Source organism: Pneumocystis murina (assembly GCF_000349005.2).
Source record: "Pneumocystis murina B123 chromosome Unknown supercont1.8, whole genome shotgun sequence".
NCBI lineage: Eukaryota > Fungi > Ascomycota > Pneumocystomycetes > Pneumocystales > Pneumocystaceae > Pneumocystis > Pneumocystis murina.
The window spans coordinates 413,206-440,221 of NW_017802366.1; the positions used below are offsets into that span (position 1 = coordinate 413,206).

General features: G+C 26.0%; 12 protein-coding genes and 1 non-coding gene across 13 annotated transcripts; 5 read left to right on the plus strand and 8 right to left on the minus strand.

The window, feature by feature from the left end:
* The first annotated feature begins 49 nt into the window (after positions 1-49).
* Positions 50-2,248, plus strand: PNEG_01829 (hypothetical protein). Its single transcript, XM_007875609.1, has 8 exons — positions 50-199; positions 242-448; positions 496-834; positions 875-1,072; positions 1,122-1,891; positions 1,944-2,082; positions 2,129-2,152; positions 2,195-2,248. Exons 1-8 carry the CDS (start codon positions 152-154, stop codon positions 2,237-2,239), a joined length of 1,770 nt encoding a protein of 589 aa, XP_007873800.1. The 5' UTR covers positions 50-151; the 3' UTR covers positions 2,240-2,248.
* Positions 2,249-4,324: 2,076 nt separating this feature from the next.
* Positions 4,325-6,119, minus strand: PNEG_01830 (hypothetical protein; the record flags this gene model as incomplete). Its single annotated transcript, XM_007875610.1, has 4 exons — positions 4,325-4,403; positions 4,448-5,099; positions 5,142-5,296; positions 5,347-6,119. The coding sequence occupies 4 exons, from the start codon at positions 6,117-6,119 to the stop codon at positions 4,325-4,327; spliced, it is 1,659 nt and encodes a 552-aa protein (XP_007873801.1).
* A 363-nt stretch (positions 6,120-6,482) lies between these two features.
* Positions 6,483-7,583, minus strand: PNEG_01831 (hypothetical protein). The gene is made up of 4 exons (XM_007875611.1): positions 7,538-7,583; positions 7,426-7,490; positions 6,938-7,381; positions 6,483-6,889 (listed from the first exon to the last, which is right to left on the minus strand). The coding sequence occupies exons 2-4, from the start codon at positions 7,478-7,480 to the stop codon at positions 6,510-6,512; spliced, it is 879 nt and encodes a 292-aa protein (XP_007873802.1). The 5' UTR covers positions 7,481-7,490; positions 7,538-7,583; the 3' UTR covers positions 6,483-6,509.
* Positions 7,584-8,613: 1,030 nt separating this feature from the next.
* On the plus strand, positions 8,614-9,412 carry PNEG_01832 (D-tyrosyl-tRNA(Tyr) deacylase; the record flags this gene model as incomplete). The annotated part of the gene is made up of 8 exons (XM_007875613.1): positions 8,614-8,656; positions 8,708-8,741; positions 8,797-8,825; positions 8,872-8,953; positions 8,999-9,048; positions 9,097-9,162; positions 9,215-9,333; positions 9,377-9,412. 8 exons carry the CDS (start codon positions 8,614-8,616, stop codon positions 9,410-9,412), a joined length of 459 nt encoding a protein of 152 aa, XP_007873804.1.
* A 210-nt stretch (positions 9,413-9,622) lies between these two features.
* Positions 9,623-12,154, plus strand: PNEG_01833 (hypothetical protein). The gene is made up of 7 exons (XM_007875615.1): positions 9,623-9,821; positions 9,866-9,935; positions 9,979-10,053; positions 10,099-10,671; positions 10,720-10,814; positions 10,861-11,720; positions 11,762-12,154. The coding sequence occupies exons 1-7, from the start codon at positions 9,699-9,701 to the stop codon at positions 12,120-12,122; spliced, it is 2,157 nt and encodes a 718-aa protein (XP_007873806.1). The 5' UTR covers positions 9,623-9,698; the 3' UTR covers positions 12,123-12,154.
* Positions 12,155-14,005: 1,851 nt separating this feature from the next.
* On the minus strand, positions 14,006-16,975 carry PNEG_01834 (hypothetical protein; the record flags this gene model as incomplete). Its single annotated transcript, XM_007875616.1, has 12 exons — positions 14,006-14,233; positions 14,277-14,354; positions 14,400-14,606; positions 14,648-15,083; positions 15,133-15,316; positions 15,363-15,752; positions 15,797-16,228; positions 16,275-16,449; positions 16,493-16,573; positions 16,616-16,686; positions 16,735-16,796; positions 16,845-16,975. The coding sequence occupies 12 exons, from the start codon at positions 16,973-16,975 to the stop codon at positions 14,006-14,008; spliced, it is 2,475 nt and encodes an 824-aa protein (XP_007873807.1).
* Positions 16,976-17,737: 762 nt separating this feature from the next.
* PNEG_01835 (hypothetical protein) lies at positions 17,738-18,810 on the minus strand (the record flags this gene model as incomplete). Its single annotated transcript, XM_007875617.1, has 8 exons — positions 17,738-17,911; positions 17,961-18,142; positions 18,187-18,342; positions 18,388-18,469; positions 18,514-18,608; positions 18,652-18,669; positions 18,711-18,758; positions 18,801-18,810. 8 exons carry the CDS (start codon positions 18,808-18,810, stop codon positions 17,738-17,740), a joined length of 765 nt encoding a protein of 254 aa, XP_007873808.1.
* An 82-nt stretch (positions 18,811-18,892) lies between these two features.
* Positions 18,893-20,035, plus strand: PNEG_01836 (hypothetical protein; the record flags this gene model as incomplete). The annotated part of the gene is made up of 4 exons (XM_007875618.1): positions 18,893-19,549; positions 19,597-19,694; positions 19,738-19,829; positions 19,872-20,035. 4 exons carry the CDS (start codon positions 18,893-18,895, stop codon positions 20,033-20,035), a joined length of 1,011 nt encoding a protein of 336 aa, XP_007873809.1.
* A 165-nt stretch (positions 20,036-20,200) lies between these two features.
* On the minus strand, positions 20,201-20,570 carry PNEG_01837 (hypothetical protein; the record flags this gene model as incomplete). Its single annotated transcript, XM_007875619.1, has 2 exons — positions 20,201-20,418; positions 20,471-20,570. The coding sequence occupies 2 exons, from the start codon at positions 20,568-20,570 to the stop codon at positions 20,201-20,203; spliced, it is 318 nt and encodes a 105-aa protein (XP_007873810.1).
* A 307-nt stretch (positions 20,571-20,877) lies between these two features.
* On the minus strand, positions 20,878-22,625 carry PNEG_01838 (hypothetical protein; the record flags this gene model as incomplete). The annotated part of the gene is made up of 6 exons (XM_007875620.1): positions 22,517-22,625; positions 22,234-22,458; positions 21,596-22,186; positions 21,300-21,548; positions 21,078-21,255; positions 20,878-21,032 (listed from the first exon to the last, which is right to left on the minus strand). Exons 1-6 carry the CDS (start codon positions 22,607-22,609, stop codon positions 20,878-20,880), a joined length of 1,491 nt encoding a protein of 496 aa, XP_007873811.1. The 5' UTR covers positions 22,610-22,625.
* A 339-nt stretch (positions 22,626-22,964) lies between these two features.
* Positions 22,965-23,080, minus strand: PNEG_05029. Its single transcript has one exon. It is a non-coding gene; the product is annotated as a tRNA-Tyr (tRNA).
* Positions 23,081-23,353: 273 nt separating this feature from the next.
* PNEG_01840 (ATPase GET3) lies at positions 23,354-24,586 on the plus strand (the record flags this gene model as incomplete). Its single annotated transcript, XM_007875621.1, has 6 exons — positions 23,354-23,432; positions 23,483-23,664; positions 23,709-23,751; positions 23,797-24,204; positions 24,246-24,332; positions 24,385-24,586. The coding sequence occupies 6 exons, from the start codon at positions 23,354-23,356 to the stop codon at positions 24,564-24,566; spliced, it is 981 nt and encodes a 326-aa protein (XP_007873812.1). The 3' UTR covers positions 24,567-24,586.
* A 164-nt stretch (positions 24,587-24,750) lies between these two features.
* Positions 24,751-26,747, minus strand: PNEG_01841 (hypothetical protein). Its single transcript, XM_007875622.1, has 4 exons — positions 26,667-26,747; positions 26,319-26,620; positions 25,467-26,272; positions 24,751-25,416 (listed from the first exon to the last, which is right to left on the minus strand). Exons 1-4 carry the CDS (start codon positions 26,721-26,723, stop codon positions 24,854-24,856), a joined length of 1,728 nt encoding a protein of 575 aa, XP_007873813.1. The 5' UTR covers positions 26,724-26,747; the 3' UTR covers positions 24,751-24,853.
* Positions 26,748-27,016: the final 269 nt, after the last annotated feature.

Below are 27,016 nucleotides of genomic sequence, written 5' to 3' on the forward strand. Positions count from 1 at the left end.
CTGGACGTTTATCGGAGATGCTGACAGTCTTTTCTAAAATTATATTAGGAAAAACATAAAATATTAAGATAAAAATTTAAGAAATTTCTTAAAATAAACAAGAATAATAAGGATTTTACTTAAAAAACTATACAAAAAGGACTTTCTTAAGATGACTGCTCGTAAACTACAAGCCGAAGTAGATAAAACATTAAAAAAAGTAGAAAGTAATAATAAAAATTAAATATCTAAAAATATTCAGGTTACTGAAGGAGTAGCGGCATTTGAAAGTATTTATGAAAAAATGCAGTCAGCAAGTAATCAGTCTCAAAAAGATAAACTTGAGAGTGATTTGAAAAAAGAAATTAAAAAACTTCAAAGAATGAGAGATCATATAAAAACATGGGCATCAAGTAATGATATTAAAGACAAAAAGCCTTTACAGGAGAATAGGAAGCTTATTGAGATGGTTTTTATTTTATTATTTTCATAGATTTATCTAATATGTTTAATAAGCAAATGGAACGATTTAAAGCATGTGAAAAAGAGATAAAAACAAAAGCTTTTAGTAAAGAAGGGCTTCTTTCAGGGTTGAAATTAGATCCAAAAGAAAAAGAAAGATTAGAAGTTAGTCATTGGCTTTCTTCTATGGTTGATGAACTTGAAAGACAAATTGAACAATTAGAAATAGAATCGGAAATATTACAAGGATCTTTAAAGAAAAAGAATAAAGATTATGTTAAGTCTGAGAGATTGGAGCGGGTTGAACATTTATTAGAACGTCACAAATGGCATCAAGATAAGCTTGAATTAATTTTGAGATTGCTTGAGAATGGAAATTTACAAACAGAACAAGTATAGCATTTAATATAAATAATATGTTCTAATTATTTAGGTCCTTTCGATTCAAGAAGATATTAAGTATTATGTTGAATCAAACCAAGATACCGACTTTACAGAAGATGAAAATATATATGACGATTTAAATTTAAGTGAAATATTTGGACGAACTTTAGATAATGAAATAGATTCATCTTTAGAAACACAATCACTAGCAGATGAGACATCACCTTGTTCTCAAAAAGATAAGGATGTAAGTATTAAAATAAGCATTAGTAAAAATATAATTTACCGATTTTTAGGAAAGAACTAAGTCTACAGAATCTTTAAATATAATAGCATCACATAAAGCTAAATCTAAATCGCCTATATTAGTGGATACAAGTACTCATCAAAATACTAATGAAACGACAAAAGCATCACAATCTAAAACACAAATTGATGCTTTAAAGCAATTATCTACAATATATCCATTGAACACTAATGCTGCATTTCCTTCACCATCATCTGATGCAAAAGCATCTACTGCTGCATCTTCAACATCACAAGAAGCATCTCCTGTGACATCTTTTTCTAATCCTCAACACGAATTAATAAAATCATCTGATATTCAAGAAACAACTGATGAATATCGGGAAAAAAATATATCGGAACCATTAGAAAATACAGATAGCTCTTTAGAAACATTGTCACATGAAATAGCTATTGATACATCTCCGGTAGAAAAATCATCTATGGAATCTCAAACACATACGTCAAACCTAACAGATCTATCGAGATTTCCACATTATCTTAAAGATTTGGTTTCATCATTAAAAACTATCAAACAAAAAACTCTGAATCCTCCACCAATATCCATTATACATCGTCTTTTGGAAGTATCTTTTACAACTGCACCAGAGCCTGTAAATTCAGAATCTCCAAAATATTATACACCATCTGAACCATGTTCGGTTCCACCATATTATCCACAAGTACCTCCTGCAATATTTGATTCTCCAGAATTATTTGAAAAAATTGATATCGACGCATTATTTTTTGTTTTTTACTATCAACAAGGAACATATCAACAGTAAGTTTATTTTAATTATTAAATAAATGCAACATACTTATAATATTAAAAGATATTTAGCAGCAAAAGAATTAAAAAAGCAAGCATGGAGGTTTCATAAAAAGTATCTTACATGGTTTCAAAGACATGAAGAACCAAAAATAATTACAGACGAATATGAGTCAGGAACCTATAGGTATTTTGATTTTGAGGTAAACCTAAAACAATAAAATGTAATAACTAATATAAAAAACATAGGGCGCATGGGTACAACGGAAAAAGGTAATATTACAAGTCTTTATGTAATTATTAATTATTATACAGCCAGATTTTAAATTCCAATATGTATATCTTGAAGATGAAGATTAATATATTAAATATTAGCAACTATTTCAATATTTTTCATACATTTAAAGTTAAATCATAATACTATTTTTCCCAAAAAAAATTTATAAAATTCCAATTACAAAATTAAAAAGATTGAAACGCGTCAGAATATACCAACTGCTTGCTTTAATGGTGCTTGCCCAAATAAGCTAGAGCTCATCGAGATCTTTTTTTTTTCCGCTTTTTCAAAAGAAAAAATCAAAAATCAAAAAAAGATACCAATCCTCCAAAAAAAGCAGAGGTACTACTACTCATCATCCACGTTAAGCTTTATGGCACGATTAAAAACTCTAAACTAGATATATACTATTTACATGATCCTGTAGAGTTCTAAATAATAATTAACAAATTTAAAATACATCTTTTAAAAGTGTCTTACGGTCGTTAATTTTTCATCGTATCTTTTCTGACCTTAAATACTAAATCATGATCGGAGCTTAAAAAAATATCCAGTACTTTATTAGAAATATTAATAAAAATGTAGCTATTTATTAAAATCTATTTAAGTACATATCTATATTTATATAGATATGTATTTTAATTAACTTTGATATGTTTTACGAGTAATTAGTATTTAGAAAATGAATAATGTACATAAATTATTTTTATTTTTTTCTTAAAATTAATGATATCAACTCTTTAAATATGTAATTATTATAAAAAATTAAATAAATAAGCTTTAAAAAAAACTATTTTTTTTCTAATATATAAAATTGTTTAATATAAACTCATTTTAGAATATCAGAGAACTATATCATTTATTATGTTAGCTGGAACATCCTTATCCGAAAAATCTTTTGAATCCAGATAACAAAATTAAGTTCTTTAAAGTCGATGAACATTATTTATGATTATCTAAAAAGTCTTATCAGTAAAGTAGATATCATATTTATTGATTTTTTTAGAAAATCTGATGATATAGATTTATAATTACTACTATTAAAAAATTTAGAATCGTTATCTATACTATTTATAAATGAATAATTTTTGTTTTTTTTTTTATCATTATTAATTGTTTCAAGATACCCTTTTTGAGATCTGGTTCCTAAAAATCATTACAATTAAACAATTCACCTTTTTTTATCATATAAAAAATGCATTATTTATATGTTTGAACCATAAAATGAGTAATATTTTGAAAAAAATGTTTAAAACATTGAAAATTAAGAATATATTTATAATATATCTTAATATATTTTGCAACAATTTGTAAAACATGAAAAATATTCATATTTAAATCAAAAAACAATTTATCAGACATTCCTTAATTCCAAAATATTTTGAATGATTTTAAACAAACTCGTCCACCTTTTTTTCAGTACTTAATAGCCTCTATAAAAACCTATTCTTTTCCATAAAATTTATATAAATCTACAATAATTAATATAATACATAATTAATAACCGCACAAAACATTCCTGATTTTAATAATATATTAATTCCTTTTAATAATCTTATTTTTATAATCTTAATTTTATTCAATTAACTTTTAAAGTGAACTTCGTACCAATAAACTAACCTTTTTAGATCATCACATTGAATAAAAAAATATACATTTATAATTTGAATGTTCTTAATAATTAATTTAATTCCTATATTATTTCATATATATCTTAATTATTATATTTTATATAAATCTCCAATTTTTTTACTATAGAATAAAACATAACCTTATTATATAGTAGATATAATTTGAATTAAAAAAACAAATTTTTAATCACGAATATTTTAAAACGAATTTTAGATTTTCTTTTTTTTTTAGATAAAGCTAAAAATAGATTCTAAATTGTTTATGACAATAAGATATGACGATACTTTTGAAGTCCTTTCCTCTAGTGAGTTTAAACGTAGAAATACACTTTTGAAAAAAAAAAACAATATGAAATCATCAAATACAAAATATTTCTTGTTAAAAACCAACTTTCACATATTCTTTCGACAAAAGTTATAATTAATATTTCTTAATTATTCAGTATAAATATTATTATATCCAATACGCAGATATCCTTCTATGTTTTAAACATATTTAATATTTTAATATTAGTTTAATTAGATAAAAATTTTGATTTATAAAGTTTTATTTTTTGTTTTTGCCAAATAATATTGCCTATATAACGTTTTTAAGGAACCTCTTTCTTTATATACACTACTTTAATGTTAATAAATATTAAAATAAAATACAATTTCTACCATATAAAAAGTAATGAACCCGCAATTACCATACTAATTAACATGTCCGGTATTGTAACAATAGAATGTGTTTTTAATCGTATAAAATAGCCTATAAGAATAGAATAAAAAAAAACAGTTTTTGAAGGAAAAATTAATGAAATTACTAAGCCTTCAAAATAGTGATAAATATAAACAAAACACCAGATAGCTCTTGCACTAAGATTAATTATATTAATGAAAATTATCCCATTCACGCCCAATTTAAAATAGTTTAAAAAAAAGCATCCCATAAACATAAGTAATCCAGAAAAAAAAAACATCCAATAACTTTGCGCTTTAATATCATTTGATGTAGCAACAGCTTGTACAAATGCCTCTGTTATTCCATTTATAGCCATTATAGGAATATAAAGAATATATAATTTCAAAACAGACGGTGCATATGTTTTGCTCCATTTCGAACCTGCAACTACCTTTATAAAAGCTACACAATATAATGGACCAAATGTTACAATAAATATCCCAAAAATTATGTATAGTTTTATAACGATAAATAATATACTCTGAGCCAACAAATAACTATCTTTATCTTTTCTTAAACAGAGTTTTGAAAAAAGATTCCTCGATAATTCTTCAATTGGATTAAATATTAATCTTGCAATAAGAGATCCTAGAAATATTAAAAATAAATTAAAAAATAAAAACACAAAACCATAATTTGCAACTAATGCATAAACTCCTTGATCAAAATCCGTCATGTACCATGTTACAAGAATTCGATCTCCTTCTGTTAAGATATATTTAAACAATGATTGAGCAGTTATAGTAATTGCTAATATTAAAGTGGGCCGATGAAAAAGATATACCCTTATAAAAACGTTAGTAAATAAAAAAATAATAAATTTTATAAAATATACCTTCTATCATATGGGGAATAGATTTTCTTCGGAAAAAAACATAAATTTTTTTGTAAGTGATTTAACAGTAAAATGAAATAGCTTAAAAATAATATTATACTATATCCTAATCGTCCTAAAGCAAATGGAAGTGCACCATAGTTTTCAATACCACCATTCAAACTACACCAATATGCTAATATAAATGTTATGAAGCATTTTAGAAATATTGCAAAGGCCTCAGAAATAGCTCTAATTTTATATAAAAAATTTTGTTGTGCAAGAATAAATAAAGGTTCGACAAAAATCTCAATTATTGCAGAAAATGCATATAAAAAAAGAGTTCCTTTAAAAATAGGCTGTTTTTTTGTAGAATCATTAGCAAGCCATGTGTAAGAAAAAAAAACTAATATAGAAAGTAGAATACTAATAGGAATTGGAATATAGGCCAAGTTAACTAATCCTTGATTTATAACACTTTGATAATCATCTTTAATAAACTTTTTTTCATTGTTCACAATTTCTTTCCCTTTGTTCTGTTTTAAAATATCATGACGTTGTAAAGCCACTCTAAAACCCTCGCGAGATAAAAAAAGAATAGCAGAAATTACTAATTCCATTTGAACCATTTCAAGCCCAAATACTTCAGGTGTCACTATCCTAAGAATTAATTGATTCAAAATAAATGTAATTAATCTAGAAAAAAGTTGCAAACTAATAAGATATGATATGTTGGTAATGGGGTTAACTAAAAAATCTGGAGCAAATTGGGACTTATTCTCAATAGCATCCATTTAATATATTCTTTAATATTTCTTTTTCTTATAACCTTAAACCCATTATCTTTAAAACTTATATAATCAACACTTCGATAAAAAGCTCATGATTTAAAATGATTATACAAAAAAAAATATTCTAATAATAAAATAAAATAGCATATCAAAATTAAAGTGTCTAAATACTATAGCCCAAAAACCTGATAATAAAATTTCTACTTTAATATACAACATTTAAGAAGCATATGTTTAAGTTATAAAGACGGTGTCATCCATAATATCAAAAGTAAAATCCCATATATCATTATCTAACAAAAACTGCTTTCAAAAAAAAACAATATTGATTATTTATAATTTTGTTTCATCATAAAAATTGAAAAGTTAAAAGTGAAAATTACTTAGATCAAATTATATGTTGGAGACATTATCGGTATTAGAAAGTAGTCGTTTAACTTCTGTTCCCAGTAAAGTTTGTTTTAAAGAAACATACTCTGGATCTGAGCGCTGAGCTAACATCTTTGAACTATCTGATAAAGTTAAAACAGGTAAAGAAGTCTCGCAGTAATCCACATTAACAAGATCTGCGTAAGAAACAAAACTAAGTGAAGTTTCTCTAGTATATAAAGAAGATGTATAAGATGTTAAAGAGTCTTTTGGTTGAAATGTATCAGATGAAAGTGCAGGAGAACATAAACGTTTTATACTAACAATTTCGATATTGTCCATGTCAGTAGAATCATTTAAAATCTCCATACTAGCATCTAATACAGTAGGTACATGATTATCCACTAAAAAATATAAAAAAATTAAAAAAAAAAAAATAAAATTATTTATACCCATGCGCTGCTGGTGAGTAGAATCTATTAAATTTATTTTATAAACGGACGGCGTAAACGAAATAGAAGTTGATGGAGAAGCTAAAGATGAATAGTCTACTGATCGTTCAAAAACATGTGACTTGTCAAAAATAGAACTATTAGGTGAAGCATGCTGAATATTTTTATAAATATGAGAAGGTGAGCGTATTGATGTTGAATAAATAGTTGTATCAACATTGATTTTTGGAATACTCGCATTTTTTATATCTTCATCTGATTTTGGAGTTCTTGAAAGCATTTCTTCCTTTTTATTTTGACAAATACGTTTAAAAAATGATTTTTTTTTTATCTCATATGAACATGTAGACAATGACTCTGCTAGTGGTAATTTTTCTGTTTCCAAACTGTTTATTTTGTTATCTATTTTTCTAGAGCCTTTCTCTAAATCACTTGAAGCATTATCTATATTTTTAATTAATTCTAAGTTAAATTTTAACACAACATACCGTCCGGCTTTGATCCAGGTATTTTTTTACTCTTTTTTTTCCCCCAAAAAGTCATAAAACTATTTCTTTAATTTCAATATCTGTTTAAAAAAAAATAAAGGAAGATATCTACTTCTTTTTATATATTTTTTTAAATGTATTTCATTGATTTGTATACCGGGTAAACGGTCAAGTTAATATTTTCGAGAAGTCTAAGACAACAGTTTATAAATAATAAAATTTAAATGTATATTTTTTTGAAAAATAAAGTATTCTACAAAAAGGAATAGTTTTTTAATTGAAATATACATAATATTAAAACTAAAATATTAAAGTATATTTTTCAATTTATTAAATATAAAAAAAGATAAAGATTTATTTCATTGATTCTACTTAACGGAATAAAATTCAATAATGTTTATTAAAATTTCTATTTTTCATGGTTTAAAAGCAGACTATAAACTTATATAAATTATTTCGATATTTGAAACTATTTTTTAAAATAAATGTTTTATATTATTTTTTTAAATAATATTCTGAATTATTAAATTTTTAATTTTTTAATAATTTTTCAAAAAAACCTTTTATATTTTTTATAATTTTCAATTATGTATTTACAATAAATTAGATTAATTTTTTATATTCTTTCAAAAGATTTTCATAGATAAATTTTTAAAACATCATACATTTCGCCTAAAATCTCAAAACTATTAGAGTTAATTTAGAAGAAAAACTTTTATAATTAGCATATAGTAGAAAATTATATCTATTTATGTTAAATTTCATATTAAACTATGAAATTGTTTAATAGAAAAATATGAATAAAAATACAATGTTAAAAATTTATCTTTATTCAAAATAGATATTTTTAGAAATTATCTTAATATATTATTCTTCTAAATTCAATAAAACGGTAGAAAACAGTAGATTTAAATTAGTTTAATATAAATAAATATCTAAAAAAATATATAATCTCTACAAAAACATTTAATAACATTTTTAAGCATAAATCAAAACGGTCGATTTTCTTTGACATGAAATATCATACTTTGAAATAAATTAACTTATAACATATTAAATGCCCAATTCACACAAAAAAACATTAAAAAGATTGTAATATTTTAAACATAGAAAATATTTAAATAATTCTTATAAATACATAGAATTTTAAAATTTTTATCGAAGTTTAAATTTTAAAGAAAACAAACAATGCGTGCTGTTATACAAAGAGTGACTAGTGCAAACGTTACTGGTATTGTTAATATCTTCCTTATAAATATTTAAATGCCTATATAATAAATAGTAAATAGTCAAAAAATTTCATCTATATCTCAAGGGTACTTATTATAATTATAAAAAAATGATTAGATTTATGAAATTTTACTGAAATAGTTTGGTTGTGTTTATTGGCATAAATAAAGGTGGATATAAATGTTTACTATAATATTAGCAATTTTAAGGAAATAGATGATACAATCATGGATGTAGACAATCTTGTTAAAACGATTGCAAAATTAAGAATATTTGATGAATTAAAAGACGGCGAACAGTATTCTCCAATAGCATACTTTTTAAATGATTTATTGGAAAATAGAAAAAGATGGCGTCAAACTATTAAAGATATCCAAGGAGAAATTTTATGTAGTAAATAACATTACAAATCATCTTAAACATTCTTAACATTTTTTTGAGTATCTCAATTTACATTACAAGCTAAATTAAAAAAATCAAAACCTGATTTTCATACAGCAGCAAAAGGTATATTACTATTTTAATCATCCAAAACATTAATTTTTAAACAATCTACAAGGACCAGAGGCAAAAATTTTATATACAGAAATATTAAATGGATTACAAAAAATATTAGGTGAAGATAAAATTAAAGATGGCGTTTTTGGTGCAATGATGAAAGTTCATCTAGTAAATGATGTAAGATTTACATATAATAAAATTTACTTATAATCTAAAATAGGGTCCCGTAACAATAAACTATGATACACGATTATAATATCTTTTTTCATATATTTATACAACCTACTTATTTTTTCTTATATATTTTTAACTTTTACTATCTCTATCATAAATATTAATTCAAACTATGCATTTAAGCATTTTTTATATATAATATGTTTTTTTGTTATAAATTTTTTATTTATTTTTATATAATTGTTTTTTTATCAATTCCCTCATTATTTTAACGGATCTTGATGTTAAAAAGTTATCAAAAAGCATAAAAAATCGATTACAATAAGGTCTTAACGGGGGCTATATATTCAAGGAAAATCCGAAAGTTTATGGTGAGTGAAGATATTCCCATAGAAAGCACGAATCCTTTTTCTCCGGCATATACGTACTATACACAAGAGACAGATGAAACAGTCAAAGCAACTATCCGAAGAAATAGAACACTTTCCACGGTATTATATTAAAGAGATTAAGGAAGATATTAATAAAATATAAGGCGCAGACCTATCTAAATATTTTGCCACCAACTAATTATAATCCTTCAATTCGTCGGAGAGCATCCCATGGTTTGTTTACAAGTTTTTTTAAGAGAAAAACCGATACAAATAGATGAAAATAATGCGGTACCTAGAAGGTTTTTAATAGACGTTGAGAATACGATGGAAGTTCTGTTAAAAAATGAGGGTAGCTTTATAAAATATTTATATTGTTGATATAAATATTAAGCAGATACTGATGGTAATATGCAAATAACTATAGAAGATTCTGGACCCAAGGTTTTAACACTTGGGACGGTTAATTCTAGTGGAATTAATCATTTTGATATTCGGGGGACATATATGCTTTCAAATTTACTTCAAGAGCTGACTTTAGCAAAAGACTATGGCCGATCTTACGTATTATTAGACGAAAGAAGATTAAATGAGAATCCAGTATCTAGACTATCAAGGCTTATTCGCGAGACCTTTTGGGATGATTTAACTCGTAGAATTGATTCTAGTATGCTGGAAATTGTCTGTATGGATACGAAAAGTTTGGGATCTAAAGTTCCACGTATATATGTTCCTCATACAGAAAAAGATATTTATGAATATTATGTTTTAGCCTCTAAAGCAAAACCTCATCTTGGTCTAGTGGTAGAATATTTGCCGCCAGTGATTACAGAGGAATGGGTGAGAAATAGTAATGAAAAACCTGGTCTTTTAGCTTTAGCAATGGAAAAGTATATCAACAGCAATGGAGTAGAAGATTTAAGAGGAGTCCCCTTTATAGTTCCCGGCGGAAGGTTTAACGAAATGTATGGTATGATGTAGTTACATTTTTATTGCCTAATATTTATATATATTTTAGGGTGGGATTCCTATTTTGAAGCACTCGGACTCATTGTTGATGGTAAGGTCGACATTGCGAAGGGAATGGTTGAGAATTTATCATTTGAAATCAACGTTGGATTGCACTTATACTTTAAATTATTAAACTAATGTATCTTAGCATTATGGTATGATTTTAAATGCTAACAGAACTTATTATCTTTGTCGATCACAACCACCATTTCTTACAGATATGGCATTAAGCGTATATGATAAAATAAGCCATAGGCCGGATTCATTAGACTTCCTTAAAAGGGCATTTCAGTCTGCCATTAAAGAATACTATACCGTCTGGACTTCTTCTCCAAGAATCGATCCAGTGACAGGTCTTTCAAGATATAGACCTACAGGCTTAGGAATTCCTCCGGAAACAGAAGCTAGTCACTTTATGTATATTTTAGAACCTTATATAAAAAAATATAAAATGACATATGAAGAATTTCAATACGCATATAATTATCAAAAAATACATGAGCCGGAATTAGATGAATATTTTCTACATGATAGAGCTGTGCGTGAAAGTGGTCATGATACATCATCTAGACTAGAAAAAAATTGTGCTAACCTAGCTACTATTGATTTAAATTCGCTTTTATATAAATATGAAACAGATATTGCAGATGTTATAAAAAAATATTTTAATGACAGATTCGTTATGCCAGATGGGAAAATTGAGTCAAGTGCTATCTGGGTACGACGAGCTGCAAAAAGACGGGCAGCAATTGATAAATATTTATGGAATGAAGAAAAAGGTCTTTATTTTGATTATGAAACTGTAAATAATTTCCAAAGTGCATATGAAAGTGCTACTGCATTTTGGGCTTTATGGGCCGGTTGTTCTAATCCTAAACAAGCTGCTATGTTAATCGAGAAAAATTTCAAAAAATTTGAATGTTTAGGTGGATTAGTTGCGGGTACGAAACAATCAAAAGAACGCATTCAGTCGAAAAAATCAAATCGTCAATGGGATTATCCATATGGGTATATAAAAAGTTTTGCTTAATTTTTTTTAATATTTTTAGTTGGGCTCCTCAACAAATACTTGCTTGGAAAGGATTGATGAGATATGGCTACGAGAACGAAGCGAAAAGAATAATTTATCGCTGGCTTTATACCGTTACTAAATCATTTGTTGACTTTAATGGTGTAGTTGTTGAAAAATACAATATTACCAATGAAGTGGATCCTCATAGAGTTAATGCAGAATATGGTAATCAAGGTATTGATATAAAAGGCGTAGCTAGAGAAGGATTTGGCTGGGTAAATGCTAGCTTTAGTATTGGATTGACCTATTGTGACACACATATGATACGTGCCCTGGGAATGTGTACGCATCCAAATATTTTTTTTAAAAATGAAAAATATCCAGATAAATTTAAATAGCAATTGTTGATATTTTACATAACACCGCGATTTAACCCAAGTTATTAATATATAGCAGCGTTATATCTCCTATAGATTAAGGTTTACTCTCAAATGTAATATGATATGAACAGCATGACTAGTATTTATTTATAACGTTTTTTATTCTTTTTTCAATTTAATATGTTTAATTATAGAATAATTTCCAAGGCTTATGTATAGCTTTAAGCATTAAAAAAGATAGGCATTTGTATTCTTTAGCCAATTATTTAAGATATTAGAATAGGGTGAAGTTTTTACTACTGTTTATTGCTGTATAATAGATTGCATTAAAACTGATTTCTTTTATAGTGCGATAATTTTGAATATCTAGAGTTTTACTTGATTTGTAAAGCGTCTATATTGTCCTAAAGATCATTAAAAAGTAAATTATATTTATAAATTTAAATATTATGTTTTTGTTGAGATAATTTTATAGATATGTTCAAATTTAAAATAATAATAAAAATAATCATTAAAGGTCAAATCCACCAAAAATATCTAAAAATCAGAGAAAATAGACGACTTTGATCTTTAAATAAACATATTTGAGCTAAAAAAATAATTTTATATATTTGTAATTAAAAATTATTCATAAATTTAATAACAAAAATATTGATGAAAACATATTATTGTACTTATTTATTATGAATTTAAAAGAACTTTAATGTATATTTAAATAATTCTAGGTTCATATAATATAACAATATAAATTTCATTATTTTTTCCAAAAGAAAATCTTACATTTATTTTTTATAATAGAATTTAAAAAAACATCTGATAATAACAATTTAAAAATAAGAAAAGACATACGGTATCTATATATTTATTTATATCTATACTAGATTCTTTTTTCTGGATTAATCAACGAATTTATATAGATCTATCGTAATCATTATTGTTATTTAAAAGGCAAAAGCAGAATTAAATATTAAGAACATATACTACAGATTTATTAAATACAATAAATTTGCATATATATTTGTATTAAGAATATTTTTAAAAAACACAATTTCATTCTTAAAAATATATTAAAGTTTTTATTACAAGAAAAACTAAAGATAGTTTTTGGATCAATTCAATACATTATGTTCTATAAAAATTCTTAAATGACTATTAATTTCAGAAATATTTATTAAAGAAGTGTAAACTCGAGAAATTGTTTTATAAAACTTCTCAGAATTATGATTAAAATATATTTAAGGCTTTTTGAAAAAGATTCTAAACTTTGTTATTTAGACAAAATAGTGCAATAGTATATAATAATGACAATTCTTACAATACAAAAAGAATCTTATTAAATAAAAAAGCAATATTTCATAATAAAATAGAATTTTATATAATCTAAAATTACTGAATTAGTTGCTTAGATAATAACAATGCATAAAAAACCATATATCTAAAAGCGTTGATGTCGATATAAAAATTATCATATTGCAGAAAATAAAAATAAAATACTAAGTATTTTAAAAATTAACAATTATAATTTTTAAATACTCACAATTTATCGATTCATATGATCTTATTTGTAGTAATATATTAAACTGAATATCTCTAAACTGAAATGTTTATAAAAAAAATTATATAATCTATTTATTTATAATATTTTTCTAGACAAAACAAGATTTCACTAATTTCTATATTAACCATTTTTGATTAATTTTATTAGACCGCGCTTCGATTTACATACGAACACATTCAAAAGTTAAATACATGAATAAATTATACAATTTAAATATTTTTATTTATATTTCTTAAGTTTCCAAGCTATTATTTCAAAATAATAAAATTTCACGAAAGCGTTTAAAATATATACTATTAAGCTAATAAAATTCATCATTTGCTTTATATTTTTGTATATGCCTTTATTTAATATGTTTCTTTGGTACATGATAATATTCATTATAATTTAAACGAACACCAAGAAATCTCATTTCACTATCTGACTGATATACAAGATCACCTAAAAGCATAATAAGATGAGTATGAAACTCTTTTGCAAGATTATTTAATTTTTCAATAATAAATCCCGAATCATCAATTATTTTAGTATTTAATGAATCTGAATTCAAATCTTTAAGATTTATATGATCCTATAAATATCAATTATATTTCCATAAAAATAAATATTTATACTTTTGTTTCTGATTTCGTTTTAAATGTCGTATGATATCTTTGAATATATTCTGTTAGAGAATAAGTATAAAAATGGTCCTAAAATTTTTAGAAAAAAAACTCCCAAAAATATTATTATCAAACCAAAGTTTCTTTAAAAAATAATATAATTTTCAGAATTTCATGTAATTGAGATAAAAGCGTGCCTTCTTTTCCTATTTTTCCAGACCCTAGTAAGCCTTTATGTGTTATGTTCATTGTATATTGCGCATGAGCTTCAATTAATGTATCAAGTGTGCAATCAGACTTTGAGATAGAAGAATAAAACACGTCCCAGGATGATTCAATAACCTTTATCAATCAATTTTAAAAAAATTAAAGGTCTTAAAAACCTCAAATAAAATATAATATTGAAGCTGACATATAAAATGAATCATTTCTGCATTTGTACACCTTGCTTTCTGCCATTGTTTATATAAAGGCCCTTGCATTACTCTCAATATTTCTCGCTCGCCTGTTGTACTTTTTTTCCATGAATTACTAAGTGCAAATTCCACTCTTTTTAACCTCCAAAGAAAATTGAACACTTTAAGATATTGTCTAGTACAGCGGGGAGTAACAATTACATCAACAGGAGAATCTACTTTATATTCCAAAGTAAATATATCCCATCCAATTTCACCATGTGACCTTTCAAGCATACGTGCATCTAATCGTCTAATTATATCCGGGGAATCAAATTGGGCATTTGATTCTCTTATAGCAGATTCTAAAGTAGCAGTAAGATTATGCCGATATAACATATTTGCAGGCTTGTCTAAAGTTAAACTTTGAAACCATTAACTTAAATTCGTATTTTTTAAAAAAGGAAGATCACCTTAAAGACTCCATAAGAAAAGCAATAAAATCCCCTTGCCCTAATAAAAGATATTTCTTTAAAGCATGTAAGTGATCGAAAAAAGAAAATCTTGTGGACATTAATCCTATTAGTCGAGAAGAAGTAGTCAAATAAGCTGCATCAATTGAACGCTCGAGAAAATCTATATCGCCATAAATCAAATCTAGTTCTTATCAACAATATGAAAAAATTAATAGAAAAAAAGTAACCTTTCATTGAAGCTTTACTATGTTGTTGTACCCATTCATCATCATCACAGCCATGTCGTATAAAATTTAAGCTTTTTCCAATTAAAAAAACTTTCTTAGCTAAATTTTCAGATATAAAATTTGGAAGCATATTTAAATCTAATGTATATTTTCCCTCCCAGACAATGTTAATAGAACTTTCTAATTTCAATTTAGTATCAATTCCTTTATCAACAACAAAAAATTCTTGAAAAGGATCCAAAAGTTCTCCATCATAAATCCATTTTATAAGCATATCATAAAATGGTTTCGTCAAAGATTCTATAAGTTTTTCAGAAAATTCATGAACAAAAGGGTCTCCATGAGAAGAAAATTCAAGAATACAATTAATAAGCTGTCCTCCTTTTAAATCTAAACAATTCAATATATTTCTCATATTGATCAAAATATAATACTTTTACAATTTTCTACCATCAATGCCATTAATCGAAGTGCCATAGAGGCATCTCTTGTCCATATAATAATTCTTTTTAAAGTTACAGAACGCATTTTTAATTGATCATCAGACAATAATAAATCCTTGCGAATTTCTACTTCCAGAGCAGATACTAGGTTTAAATATGCAGACAATTCCTGATCTAAGCATGAAAAAAAACTTTGTTTAATAAGTCCAGTACTCTTTTTTATATTATGAGAAAATAAAATAAAAGTGGAAAGTTGTTTATAAAGCAGTCCAAGCTCAACAATATGGGATAACAAAGAAGCGATAGTGAATGGAAGTTTTGGTGATATAGTCGCGGATCCATTAGTAGAAAATCTAACACTTGATGAACTTATTCCCTGTAAAATAAAAGAAATATCCTTCAGAAGTATAGACTCAGATGCATCTAAAATAATTTATTAAGCAATATATCAATATTTCAAAAAATATACCATAATTCTGAGACGCAATTAGAGGCGTTTTTAAAAGAAGAGACCTAGGAGTTGAATTTTTAGGTCTTGAACTAGTTAAAGCTGTATTAAAACTAGACGACAATGCTGAAAAAAAGCTTTCAGAGTCTGTACTGTCTTCATAAAAATTCATGCGAGAAAAAGAATTTTTAACATTCTTAAAAAATTAATCCAAAAACATATTTAACAAAATTCCAAACCTGCGCTTTTCCTGATATATAAGCTAAATCACAAATACTATAAAGAAACTGCAGAATTTCAGCTTTTTTTTCCAAAATATCCTAAAATAAGGACAAAATTATATAAAATTTTTAAACTCTTACTTGACACAGAAGTCGAGAAAATAAGTTAATAAATTTGATTGCATTATCAGATGTCGAATCCTCACGAAGTACTGTATTCTTATAAGAAAAACCATTTTAATATTGACGAAGTTCTATACATTTTTTTTTTATAGCATCTGAAACTATAACAATATCATAATTTTTAGAAGTATAAATTGAGCTACGGAAAAATTGTTAAAAATAGGAAATATAAAATCAATGAACTAACGCATCCAAGATTTTTTCACATATTAATAAAATATTCTCAAAATTCTCTAAAGATTGCAGATCATCTGGTTGTTTAGAAACATAATAAGAAACCAATCGGTATAATGCATTTGCTTTTCTAGTATTTGACATAAAAATTACATAAAATCATCAAGCACGCTACACGCTACCAGATGATACTAGTTATTCAAGAATATATTTATAATATAACCTTATTAATAAGATATTTAAATATGAATTCATGTTTCCGCAGTATATAATTTTATTTAAAAATACGTTTAATATAAAAAAGACAAATAAAATAAAAACATCATTAATAATTTAATGATGTTTTTATTATTAAATTATACAAAATATTAGGAAATATTTTATGTTTTTATATTTTTATTAATTTTCTAAAATTCAAAAACAAATTAAATTTTATTAATATCATTAATTTCTATAAAATCTGAAATAAATTCTATATTTTCTATCATAAATTTAAAAAATGTATACTTTTTCTAAATATTCATATTTAAGTAATTTTGGCAATTTATTTGATCAATATTACAAAATCTGTATATAGTTTGCTTTTACAAGACATATTTTATAAGATAAATTTAAATTATTTTTTAAAAACATAGAACTAATTCATAATAAAATTCTCTAGTATTATAATAAAAATATATTTCAATAATTCGATTTGGATAAAACTAATTAAAACAATCATTATAAGGACAAATTACTAGTATTATCTAAAAATCTACTCAAAATTAAAAAAATTAAGAAATATCATTTTTAATTGCATCATATATAAATATTTTTATAATATAAAATATTAGATACTTTTAGATAATCAATATTATAAGTATTATTTATCTTCAAAAAATAAAGACAATAAAAAATATAGCATCATTAATCTTTCTCAGCAATAGATTGTAGCCGTTCATCAATTTCATCTGTAGTTAAAACTCTAAAAATATTTGAAGACTTCAGACTTCCCTTAGGAGATGCACCAACAACACCGATTTCAATTTCAGTAGCTTTTAAATCTATATTTAAAACAGAAGATAGTGTGTTAATAGCTAACTAAAAATAGAATTAAATAAGTTAATAATTGATATTTAAAAAATACTACCTCAGTGATATCTATCCATGACCCTTCAAATCCATCTGACTTGAGCTTTTTTTCGAGATAATTAATAGCTTCTTGCTTTTTTGGACCAGATGCAGTAGCCTTGTATCCAGCATAATATCCAGCAAGATCACACTTAAATATTTGCGGCCCTTTCTCCTCGTCTATAGCAATAAATATAGATGCTAAATTATGAGATGGAATTAATATTTAAATGAAAAATTCCTACAAATTCCAAGTGGACGCATTGCAGCTCTTTGGGTACAAACTTGGTTAATATTCGCAATACGTTTTGCCAAAACATCAACTGGAATTTCATATCCATATTTATATTTAAAGTCAGCTGCTTCAACACGAGCCCTATTAACAGATGCACGCGCATCCGCTACAAATATTAAAGATAATTTTTTAAAAAAGAAAAAGAAATTACCTATTTGGCCTGTTACAAGACACCCAATATTCTCCGTAATACGAAAAATATAACTGACACTATCTTGATCAATAAGTTTATCCTATATTTATTATAAGATAGAATAAATTCAAAACTATGTTATACAGGAACTTTTTTTTGAGAAATAAAAACAACCGAATCTTTTCCTTTTATTGCCACTGATGTAATTCCTGTGGAATTAACTGACTTAAAGGCATATTCTAATATATATCAAGTACATTACACTGAAAACAATGATCTTACCCACTTGATATAACCGGCCTACAATATTATTAGATATATAATAAAAAAAAACTACTAACCTTCTGGAGAAAAAATCGTAATATGCCTATCATATCCTGTGCTAGATCCTATCTATTTTAGCAACTATTAACTGATTTTTTTATTTCTACCCCTTGACATTTTATGAATACGCACAATTCTGATCGAGGGCTGAAATCTTTAAAATACCCAGCCCTTGTATCAAATTGTAACATAAAAAAAGATGTCTAGACCCATTTACGCGTTTCTTCCATCAAGAAAATCTACATCAATTAAGAGAAAAAGATTATTGGAGCCCGAATTGGCTAATAAACGAATAAATGTTGATCAAAATCATAAAATTCGCGTACCAATAAAAAATCAAAATGAAAATGTACATCAACAAGATACATCAATTATTAAAATATTTTCAGCACTTGATCAGGCTCTTGTTTATCATCATGCAATAAGTTATGGAGAGGGAACAGCATCTTTTCATTATCTTCAACATTCTCTTGAAACGCAGGCTAAAAAATCTTTTACATTAGAATCTCTTGAAAGAATTGTAAGCATTTGGCCGGAGTCATTTAAAATATCACCAACAATAATATTATTTAATGGTAAACGGATAGGAAGTCTTTCAATCGATTTTCCTACAAAGGAATTTAACTTAGCTGCTCGTTTAAAACAATTTCGTTCTCGTCTCGAATTATCGCAATCAATTACAACAGATCTTAAAAAAATTATTCCAAAAAATGTTTCTTCAAACACTATCATTTGTCTACCAGAAAAAAAAAAACAAGCAATTCAAGAACTTGAAAAAAAAACTACGTCTACTTCTGATACATCAATTGATTCTAATAAAAGTTTAAAATATCGTCAAACTTCTTTGTTGGAACGGGTAAGTATATACATGTTTTTATATGTTTTCATTAAATCAATATAAAGATTCGATTTAAGCATACTCGGAATACACACACATCTCCTGCTTTTGAACAACTTAATTCTCTCCAAAAATTATCAAATATTGTCGAATGTTTATTTGTGTATGTCCCTATGCGTTCTGTTACTGATTTCTCATATTTTAAGTTTATTAGCAACTTATCCTCGTAAATCTGCATTTTCTATGTCTGAAGTAGTTACAGTACTAACATCATCTCTCAAACATCCCTTATCTATTAGTATGCATTATAATTTTATTCTTCATATCTAATAGAATTTAGCTGAAATACATAAATTACTTGCTGTTTTAGTAAATACATTACCTAAATTCTGTCAGATTATTAAAATTAGCGATACGCTTTCTGCCATAAAATTTTATCGAAATTATAAACTAGCAGAGATAAAAAAGATCATTGAGTTAAAGCAAATAGAGCTTCAGGTATGAGTTTATTATTGTTTTAAAAAAGAAAGTTCCTTTATGATTATATATTATAAAAGTTTTTTTCACTATGTATAATTGTATTAACATTATTTATTGTATGAATATTATTTATTTATAATAAAAAATTTACAAAAAACATACTAAAAAACATTCTATTAAATATAAAAATTATTTGTGTTCAATATATTCTTTAATTTTATCCATTTTTATATTTACTTGGTCGACCAAATTATGGACTTTCTTTTCATATTTTTTTTCCGCATTATTAATTTGTTTTTTCCCAGTACGATATGCGTCTTTTACATGAGACGTAATATTATCATAGGCGTCTCCTGCTTTTTTTTCTAACTGTTCAAATTTTCCCTGAGGTACCTTTACATTATTATCTAAATCATAAAAATATAGATTAAGCTTTATTTTTAAAAAAATTAAACTTACAATGATACATATAATAATAAACAGCGGCAGCAGACCCAACTCCTACAAGCAACATAGAAAGCGCTTTTCTATTAGGTGGTATAGAGAATAATGATGCCATTTTAAAAATTTATCATTTAAATTGTCAATAATATATATTTATTAAAATATATAAATTATATTCAACTTATGAAATGCCATGTTTTTTTATAGTTCCATATTTGAAGTATATTTTCCGAAAAAATATCTAAAATATCTTTTTTAATAAAATATTATTTGATATAGTAAACGATAAGATAAATCCGATATTTTTTTTAAAAATAGATATTTATCAAAAAATATATAAATATTTTATCAATAAAATACACACATATATATATATTAAACTGAATAAATTAAAACTTTTTTATAAAAACAAAATATAGAAATTATGACCCTTGATTTCCATGAAAAAGCATTTCAAGCATTCCATTACATGAACAAGCATCTTTACAATACTCAATTTGACGAGAAACATGTTTTGATAAACGTAACAAAAGACCTTGGATTAAGATAGAATGACCTAATGCAGCTCCATATATATCTACAATAAAACAAGTTTTTATTTAATAAAAAACATTAAAAATACCAATAATTAACATAAGAACTTCGATAATTATAAATACATATCGAGGATTTGGCAAATAACGAATAAGCCAACGTAAAATAGGTTCCAATGATACATCATCGCGGTTTTGTAAAGCTTGGTATAGTCCCGATCGATGCTTTAATTCATTAATTACAGTAAAAGTAGCAAGAGGTGATTTCTAGAATTTAGTTAGCCAAAAAGTAAAAAAATCATCAAATCTACATTTTCTAAAACCAAATCCAACGCATCTGCATAATGAAAAGATTTCAATGCCTTATCATATGGACGAAGAGCTTTTCTTTTCTTTTCTACAATTAAATTCCCATAATTCTGATTATTATTTTCATGAATCATTTCAGTATAAGACTGCTTCAATTTATTCCGATTTTGTGGAACAGATTTCGCTATCTGACGTGATCGAATAGAAAACAAACCCGATATCATTCCAACAGCAAGATGTTTATTATCCGGCTAAATTAAGATTTAGATTCAGTTTTAATAAATAAATTTACAAATACAGATAATCCCAGAGATAATATTGGCGCTGGATATTTAATATCATGCACGTTTTCCCAATCTTTGATATCATATATTTTTACATGACCATCAAGCCCTCCACTAAGAATCCTAGAATTTTCATTATTTTTAGAAAGACATATAACACTTTTTTGGTGATTCCGTATAATTTTTAAAGGCATATTTTTGCCTGATATCATATCCCAAACCTTAATAACCGGTCCACCCGCACTAAGAATTATTGAACCATCTTTTAATGACAAAACAGCATCCACACTTTTTCCATGATTTAAATTTTTTATTTCATTTTTTTTTTCAGGCATTCTTATGTCCCATAAACGAACTGTACCATCATAGCAACCACTTAAAACAACATGAGACATAGAAAGAAAATCAGCTGCTCTTATATAATCATTATTTCCTTGAAGTATACACGTTTCTGTTGATGTTGGTAGATCCCATATACGAATTGTTTTGTCATCAGATGCAGAAAGAAATGTTGTAAGACAATAAGGAGAAAATTTTGCTACATGAACAGGAAGTTTATGAGAATAAAGACTTCGTAAAATAGAACGAGATGAGATATCAAATAACTAAAAAAATATTAAAATCTATTAAACCATCAAAATCTAATAGATACCTGAACAGTTCCCGTATTATCGCTGGCAATCAAAAGTTTTCCGTCTGCTCGTATTTCCCCAGAATATGCAACATCTTTGAATCTAGAAATCGTTTTTTTTACTGTTCGTGTTTGAGAAGAATAAATCTGTATACGTGCTGAACTCGTAACTGCAAAGTCATGAGGTTCTTTGCAACAAAAATGAATATGCGAAATAGATGCAATTTCTTTAATTGTAACTTTTGACTATTAAATTATCAATTCCATACAAAAATATATTCACAATTATAAAATAAATTATTACCTTAAATCCTTGCCAATACTTTTGTTCAGGAGTGACTGGTAATGGTCCAGCTGAAAATCTATTAGGTATAAGTCGTGGAGCAGGTGCAGCCATAAATTAATTATTTTTTCTTAAAGAAAGGATTGTAAAATAATCGATTTGTATTTCAATAAACCAAAGATTTTAAACATTATTCTTTGATAAGTACACTCCCTATGTAACTTTTCCTTAAAATAACACATTAAATAAATTGTTTATATTTAACACTCAATATAAAGATAAAAAAATTAAATAAATAAAACTTTAATACAATACTAAAGAAATTACACATATATATTAGATAAAACATTTTTTACAATATCCTTTTAATATTATCGTTAAAAAATATTTACTTTGATTAAAATTATATATTTAAAGCAATATTAATAAAAACATAATGAAAACTGTAAATTTCCTATAAAAAACGCAATCCGCTCTCCCGGAATCGAACCGGGGACCACTCGGTATCTTTAATACTTCATTTTCCCAAGAAATACAAATTCAACATTTACAGCCGAGGGCCATAACCAACTAGACCAAGAGCGGGAATCTGAAATGCTATGAAAATATGTTCATTATATATTATTAATTAATTTTTAATCTTAATTTATATAAAATTTATTAATGATATAGTAAAATCTATACCAGAGACTTTTTTATCAAAAAATAAAGCAAATTTTGTTAAAATGCCTTATATCTTTAAATTTTAGAGTTAAATATAATTTAATATACTTTTCTCGTTTTTTTTAACCCTATCAAAATCATTTGAAATTTGTTGCTTTTTTTTCAACATCTTAAGTGGAAGCATTAAAGAAAATAATGTCATTGCTGGAAGAGCCGCTTCCTCCTACATTACAAAATATTCTTGACCAGCGATCACTAAAATGGATTTTTGTTGGTTAATACTTTGCCATATTTTTTTTCTTACATTATGATTAATATTAATAGGCGGAAAAGGAGGAGTTGGGAAGACAACTACATCTTGTTCACTTGCTATTCAATTATCTAGGGTTCGAGAATCAGTTCTTTTAATTTCTACAGATCCTGCACATAATTTATCTGATGCTTTTGGTCAAAAATTTGGTAAAGATGCATGTAAAGTAAATGGATTCCATAATCTTTCTGCTATGGTTTTCATAGTTGGTTTTCATCTAATCAGAACTCATATATTTAGGAAATTGATCCCAGTTCTTCAATTCAAGAAATGATTGAACAATGTATTTTTATAAAAACACGTACGTTCTTACTCATCTACTTTTTAGCTGAGCTACAGCCTAATAATCCTATTTCTGGTATGATGCAAGATTTAGCATTTTCTATTCCAGGTGTTGATGAGGCTATGGGATTTGCTGAGATTATGAAACAAGTAAAATCTATGGAATATTCTGTTTGTGTTTTTGATACAGCGCCAACTGGACATACTTTGCGTTTTTTATCTTTCCCTACAGTTCTTGAAAAAGCTCTTACTAAGATTTCGGGTCTCGGTTCACGATTTGGTCCTATGTTTAACCAAATGAGTAGCATTATGGGTCTTAATGCCAATCAAGATGAAATGTTTAAAAAGCTTGATCAAATGCGGACAACAATTGTAGAAGTAAATAATCAATTTAGGGATTCAGAACTCACCACATTTGTTTCTGTATGTATAAGTGAGTTTTTAAGTTTATACGGTAAAAAATCTGAAAGATTTATACACTATTTAAGTATGTAGAAATGGAACGTATGATCCAAGAGCTCACATCATATGAGATTGATACACATAATATTGTTGTGAATCAGCTTTTGTTAAATATCGAAGGTGAATCATTTATTGGAGTTTAAATATTTAGAATCTATTTTAATCAAGCTAGGTTCTGATTGCAAACAATGTCTTTCACGGCATAAAATACAGCAGAAATATCTAGATCAAATTATAGAGCTTTATGAAGACTTTCATATAGTTAAACTCCCTCAAATCTCTACAGAAGTTAGAGGCGTTGAGGCTCTTAAAAATTTTTCAGAAATGCTTATTAAACCGTATCAAGTAAGTTAATGAATACAGTATATATACCAGTTATATGTTGGGCATTTCTAAATACAATATGACTCATAACTTTATTATTCACAAGTAATTAAAAATAAGTTTAACATATATATTAATTCAAATTACTGTTAATATATATTCAATTTTTTGTATAGAAGACTTTCGTATACACTCAATATCTCATTGAACTCATTCTATGGTGTACAAAATTACGAAAACCTTTATATCACTATTTTTTTTTTCTCTTATCATTCACTGATAATATTTTTCCTGTATCTATAAAATATAAACCCTCTCTATCCTTCATGTGGTCGTTTAAGTCCTTGTTTATGAGTAGATTCTGAATTTATTGAATAACTTTTAGAAGACAAAAACTGAAGCTCTTTTTTTTCTATTGAATTTAACGATAAATTATTTTCAGTACTGGATGTTAGCGGTTTTGAATAGTATGGCGGAGGAGGGGGGACTTGTATAGGATATAGTTCTTTTGATACCAATTTATCATTGAAAGAGTACGATTGATTAACAGATGAATCTAATATTTCCTTAGAAACTTCAGAGCCTTTAGGTATTTGAGTTATGAATTCCAAAGAAGTAGATGTGTTAGTTATATATTGTTTATTTTCCGTAGAAAATTCATTTAATGATGTATGCATTTTTTCATTAGTATTGGGTAGTAAAAAAGTAAGATTTTTAAAAATATTAGAAATAAAATTTTTATGATTTTGATGTTTCTGAAGTTGTTGGTCTAATGCGACAATTAACGCATTTGCAATAGCAGCAGCATTTTGAGGAATTTTAGCATGAGGACCAAGTTGAGTTATAATATATCTTTGCAAAAAAACAATTGCTTGAACAACTATTTTTATATATAACTATGTTTTCAATTATATATGTGTCTTTACTTACTTTGTATTTTATTAGAATCATTACTATCGTTAACAGTATTAAAATATTCGGGATTTAATGCTAACTGACCATCCTGCATAATAGCAATAGGAATTGAATCTGCTGTAGACCTCGAAGCTCCATCTGCCATAATGGAAGGTGTAGTTAAATGTTGATATGAAGAAATTATGCTTTTTCGATTTCGTTTATAAATACCATCCTCAAATTGACATTGATATTCAGAATTTATCATCCAAAAGGAACCCTTTCCAGGCTCGTCATCCCTTCTAGATACTTTCTTAAATGCTTTATTAAGAGATAAACTATGTCGAATAGAATTCTGCCAACCATTTTGGGCATATTTATAATATTTGTATGTATCAGTAATCCATTCATAAATATCAGAGAGTGTCATTTTTTTAGAAGGCGACGATAGAATAGCCTGTGCAATCAATGATGCATAGGATAAATTTGGCTTACTATGCTCCTTCATAGAAACATTAAATGATTCAGCATGAGAAAGCAAAGATTCATCATGAAAAGTACTGTTGACAGCACTCAATGTCTCATTATTCAAAATCCTTGAAGATATTGGTAGGATATCTGGCTCATCCGTTTTAATAAGACTTAGTTCCAAATTTATATTGGGATATGTTACAAGAGAGCGCTCAGTTGAAACACTATTTGAAAGCAAAGAGATATCCTGAGAAAATTCTGATTTTTCAATCCTTTGATTTTCTCTAATATCTCTGTTTTCAGTATTCTCTTTCTCTGTAGATTTTGGAAGTAAAAATGTAAAAAGTACTTTACCAATTTGAATTTTTGTCCTATATATATTTAAAAAAAGACAAAATATAAATAAAGAAAAAATACTTATCATATAAGGGAATAGTTTGTCCACATTCTACAAATTCTTCATTTATAAAAGCTCCATTCTTCCCCATTACAAAAATTTCAAACCGTTGAGAAGTAAAATCATAAAATAACTTTGCATGCTGACGAGAAATAGCTTTTGTGGATCCAATATGAACATCAACCTGATCCAGTTTATTTACCTTGCGTCCTATAATAACCTGTAATGTTTGAATATAAAAACTAAACGCATCAAATTCTAGTTTTGCATAAGCTTGTACATTTCGTGATGGTTGAGGCTCTATGATGCCAGTATCTTCATTCTAAAAGACCTTCAAAACATACACTGAATTTAGGAAAAATGTAAACCTTTATCATAATATCTAAGGAATTTTTACTTTGCATTTCAAATGTATTTATAGTCATTTTTCCTGCTTCTTTCTAAAAAAAATATATGCAGAAATACATCCAAAAAAATAAGGTAAAACGACAGGAAACAACCATTGTAGTATTTTAATTTTATTATTTTTCTGCTTGTTTTTTAAATAGTTTTATAAAAATATCACGTATAAATTAAACGGCTCGATTACACTGAGATTGTAAAATAGAAAAATTATAAAAAGTTAGTTTTAACAAATATATCAAAATTATATATATATTATCAGCATGTCATTCTTCTCTCTTTAAATAAAGTAGATATATATTCTTAAGGCTTGTTT

What these genes read in the sequence shown, in the direction of transcription:
- PNEG_01829 (XM_007875609.1), top strand. Translation starts at nt 152, where the DNA reads ATGACTGCTCGTAAACTACAAGCCGAAGTAGATAAAACATTAAAAAAA. An exon ending in GTTCTCAAAAAGATAAGGAT is followed by an intron (nt 1,073 to 1,121) that starts GTAAGTATTAAA and finishes ACCGATTTTTAG; the next exon opens with GAAAGAACTAAGTCTACAGA. An exon ending in ATAGGTATTTTGATTTTGAG is followed by an intron (nt 2,083 to 2,128) that starts GTAAACCTAAAA and finishes TAAAAAACATAG; the next exon opens with GGCGCATGGGTACAACGGAA.
- PNEG_01831 (XM_007875611.1), bottom strand. Translation starts at nt 7,480, where the DNA reads ATGACTTTTTGGGGGAAAAAAAAGAGTAAAAAAATACCTGGATCAAAG. An exon ending in ACCTGGATCAAAGCCGGACG is followed by an intron (nt 7,382 to 7,425) that starts GTATGTTGTGTT and finishes TTAAAAATATAG; the next exon opens with ATAATGCTTCAAGTGATTTA. An exon ending in TACTCACCAGCAGCGCATGG is followed by an intron (nt 6,890 to 6,937) that starts GTATAAATAATT and finishes TATATTTTTTAG; the next exon opens with TGGATAATCATGTACCTACT.
- PNEG_01833 (XM_007875615.1), top strand. Translation starts at nt 9,699, where the DNA reads ATGGTGAGTGAAGATATTCCCATAGAAAGCACGAATCCTTTTTCTCCG. An exon ending in TCGTCGGAGAGCATCCCATG is followed by an intron (nt 9,936 to 9,978) that starts GTTTGTTTACAA and finishes CGATACAAATAG; the next exon opens with ATGAAAATAATGCGGTACCT. An exon ending in ATTTATCATTTGAAATCAAC is followed by an intron (nt 10,815 to 10,860) that starts GTTGGATTGCAC and finishes AATGTATCTTAG; the next exon opens with CATTATGGTATGATTTTAAA.
- PNEG_01841 (XM_007875622.1), bottom strand. Translation starts at nt 26,723, where the DNA reads ATGACTATAAATACATTTGAAATGCAAAGTAAAAATTCCTTAGATATT. An exon ending in ACTATTCCCTTATATGATAA is followed by an intron (nt 26,273 to 26,318) that starts GTATTTTTTCTT and finishes AAATATATATAG; the next exon opens with GACAAAAATTCAAATTGGTA. An exon ending in TGATTCTAATAAAATACAAA is followed by an intron (nt 25,417 to 25,466) that starts GTAAGTAAAGAC and finishes ATATAAAAATAG; the next exon opens with TTGTTCAAGCAATTGTTTTT.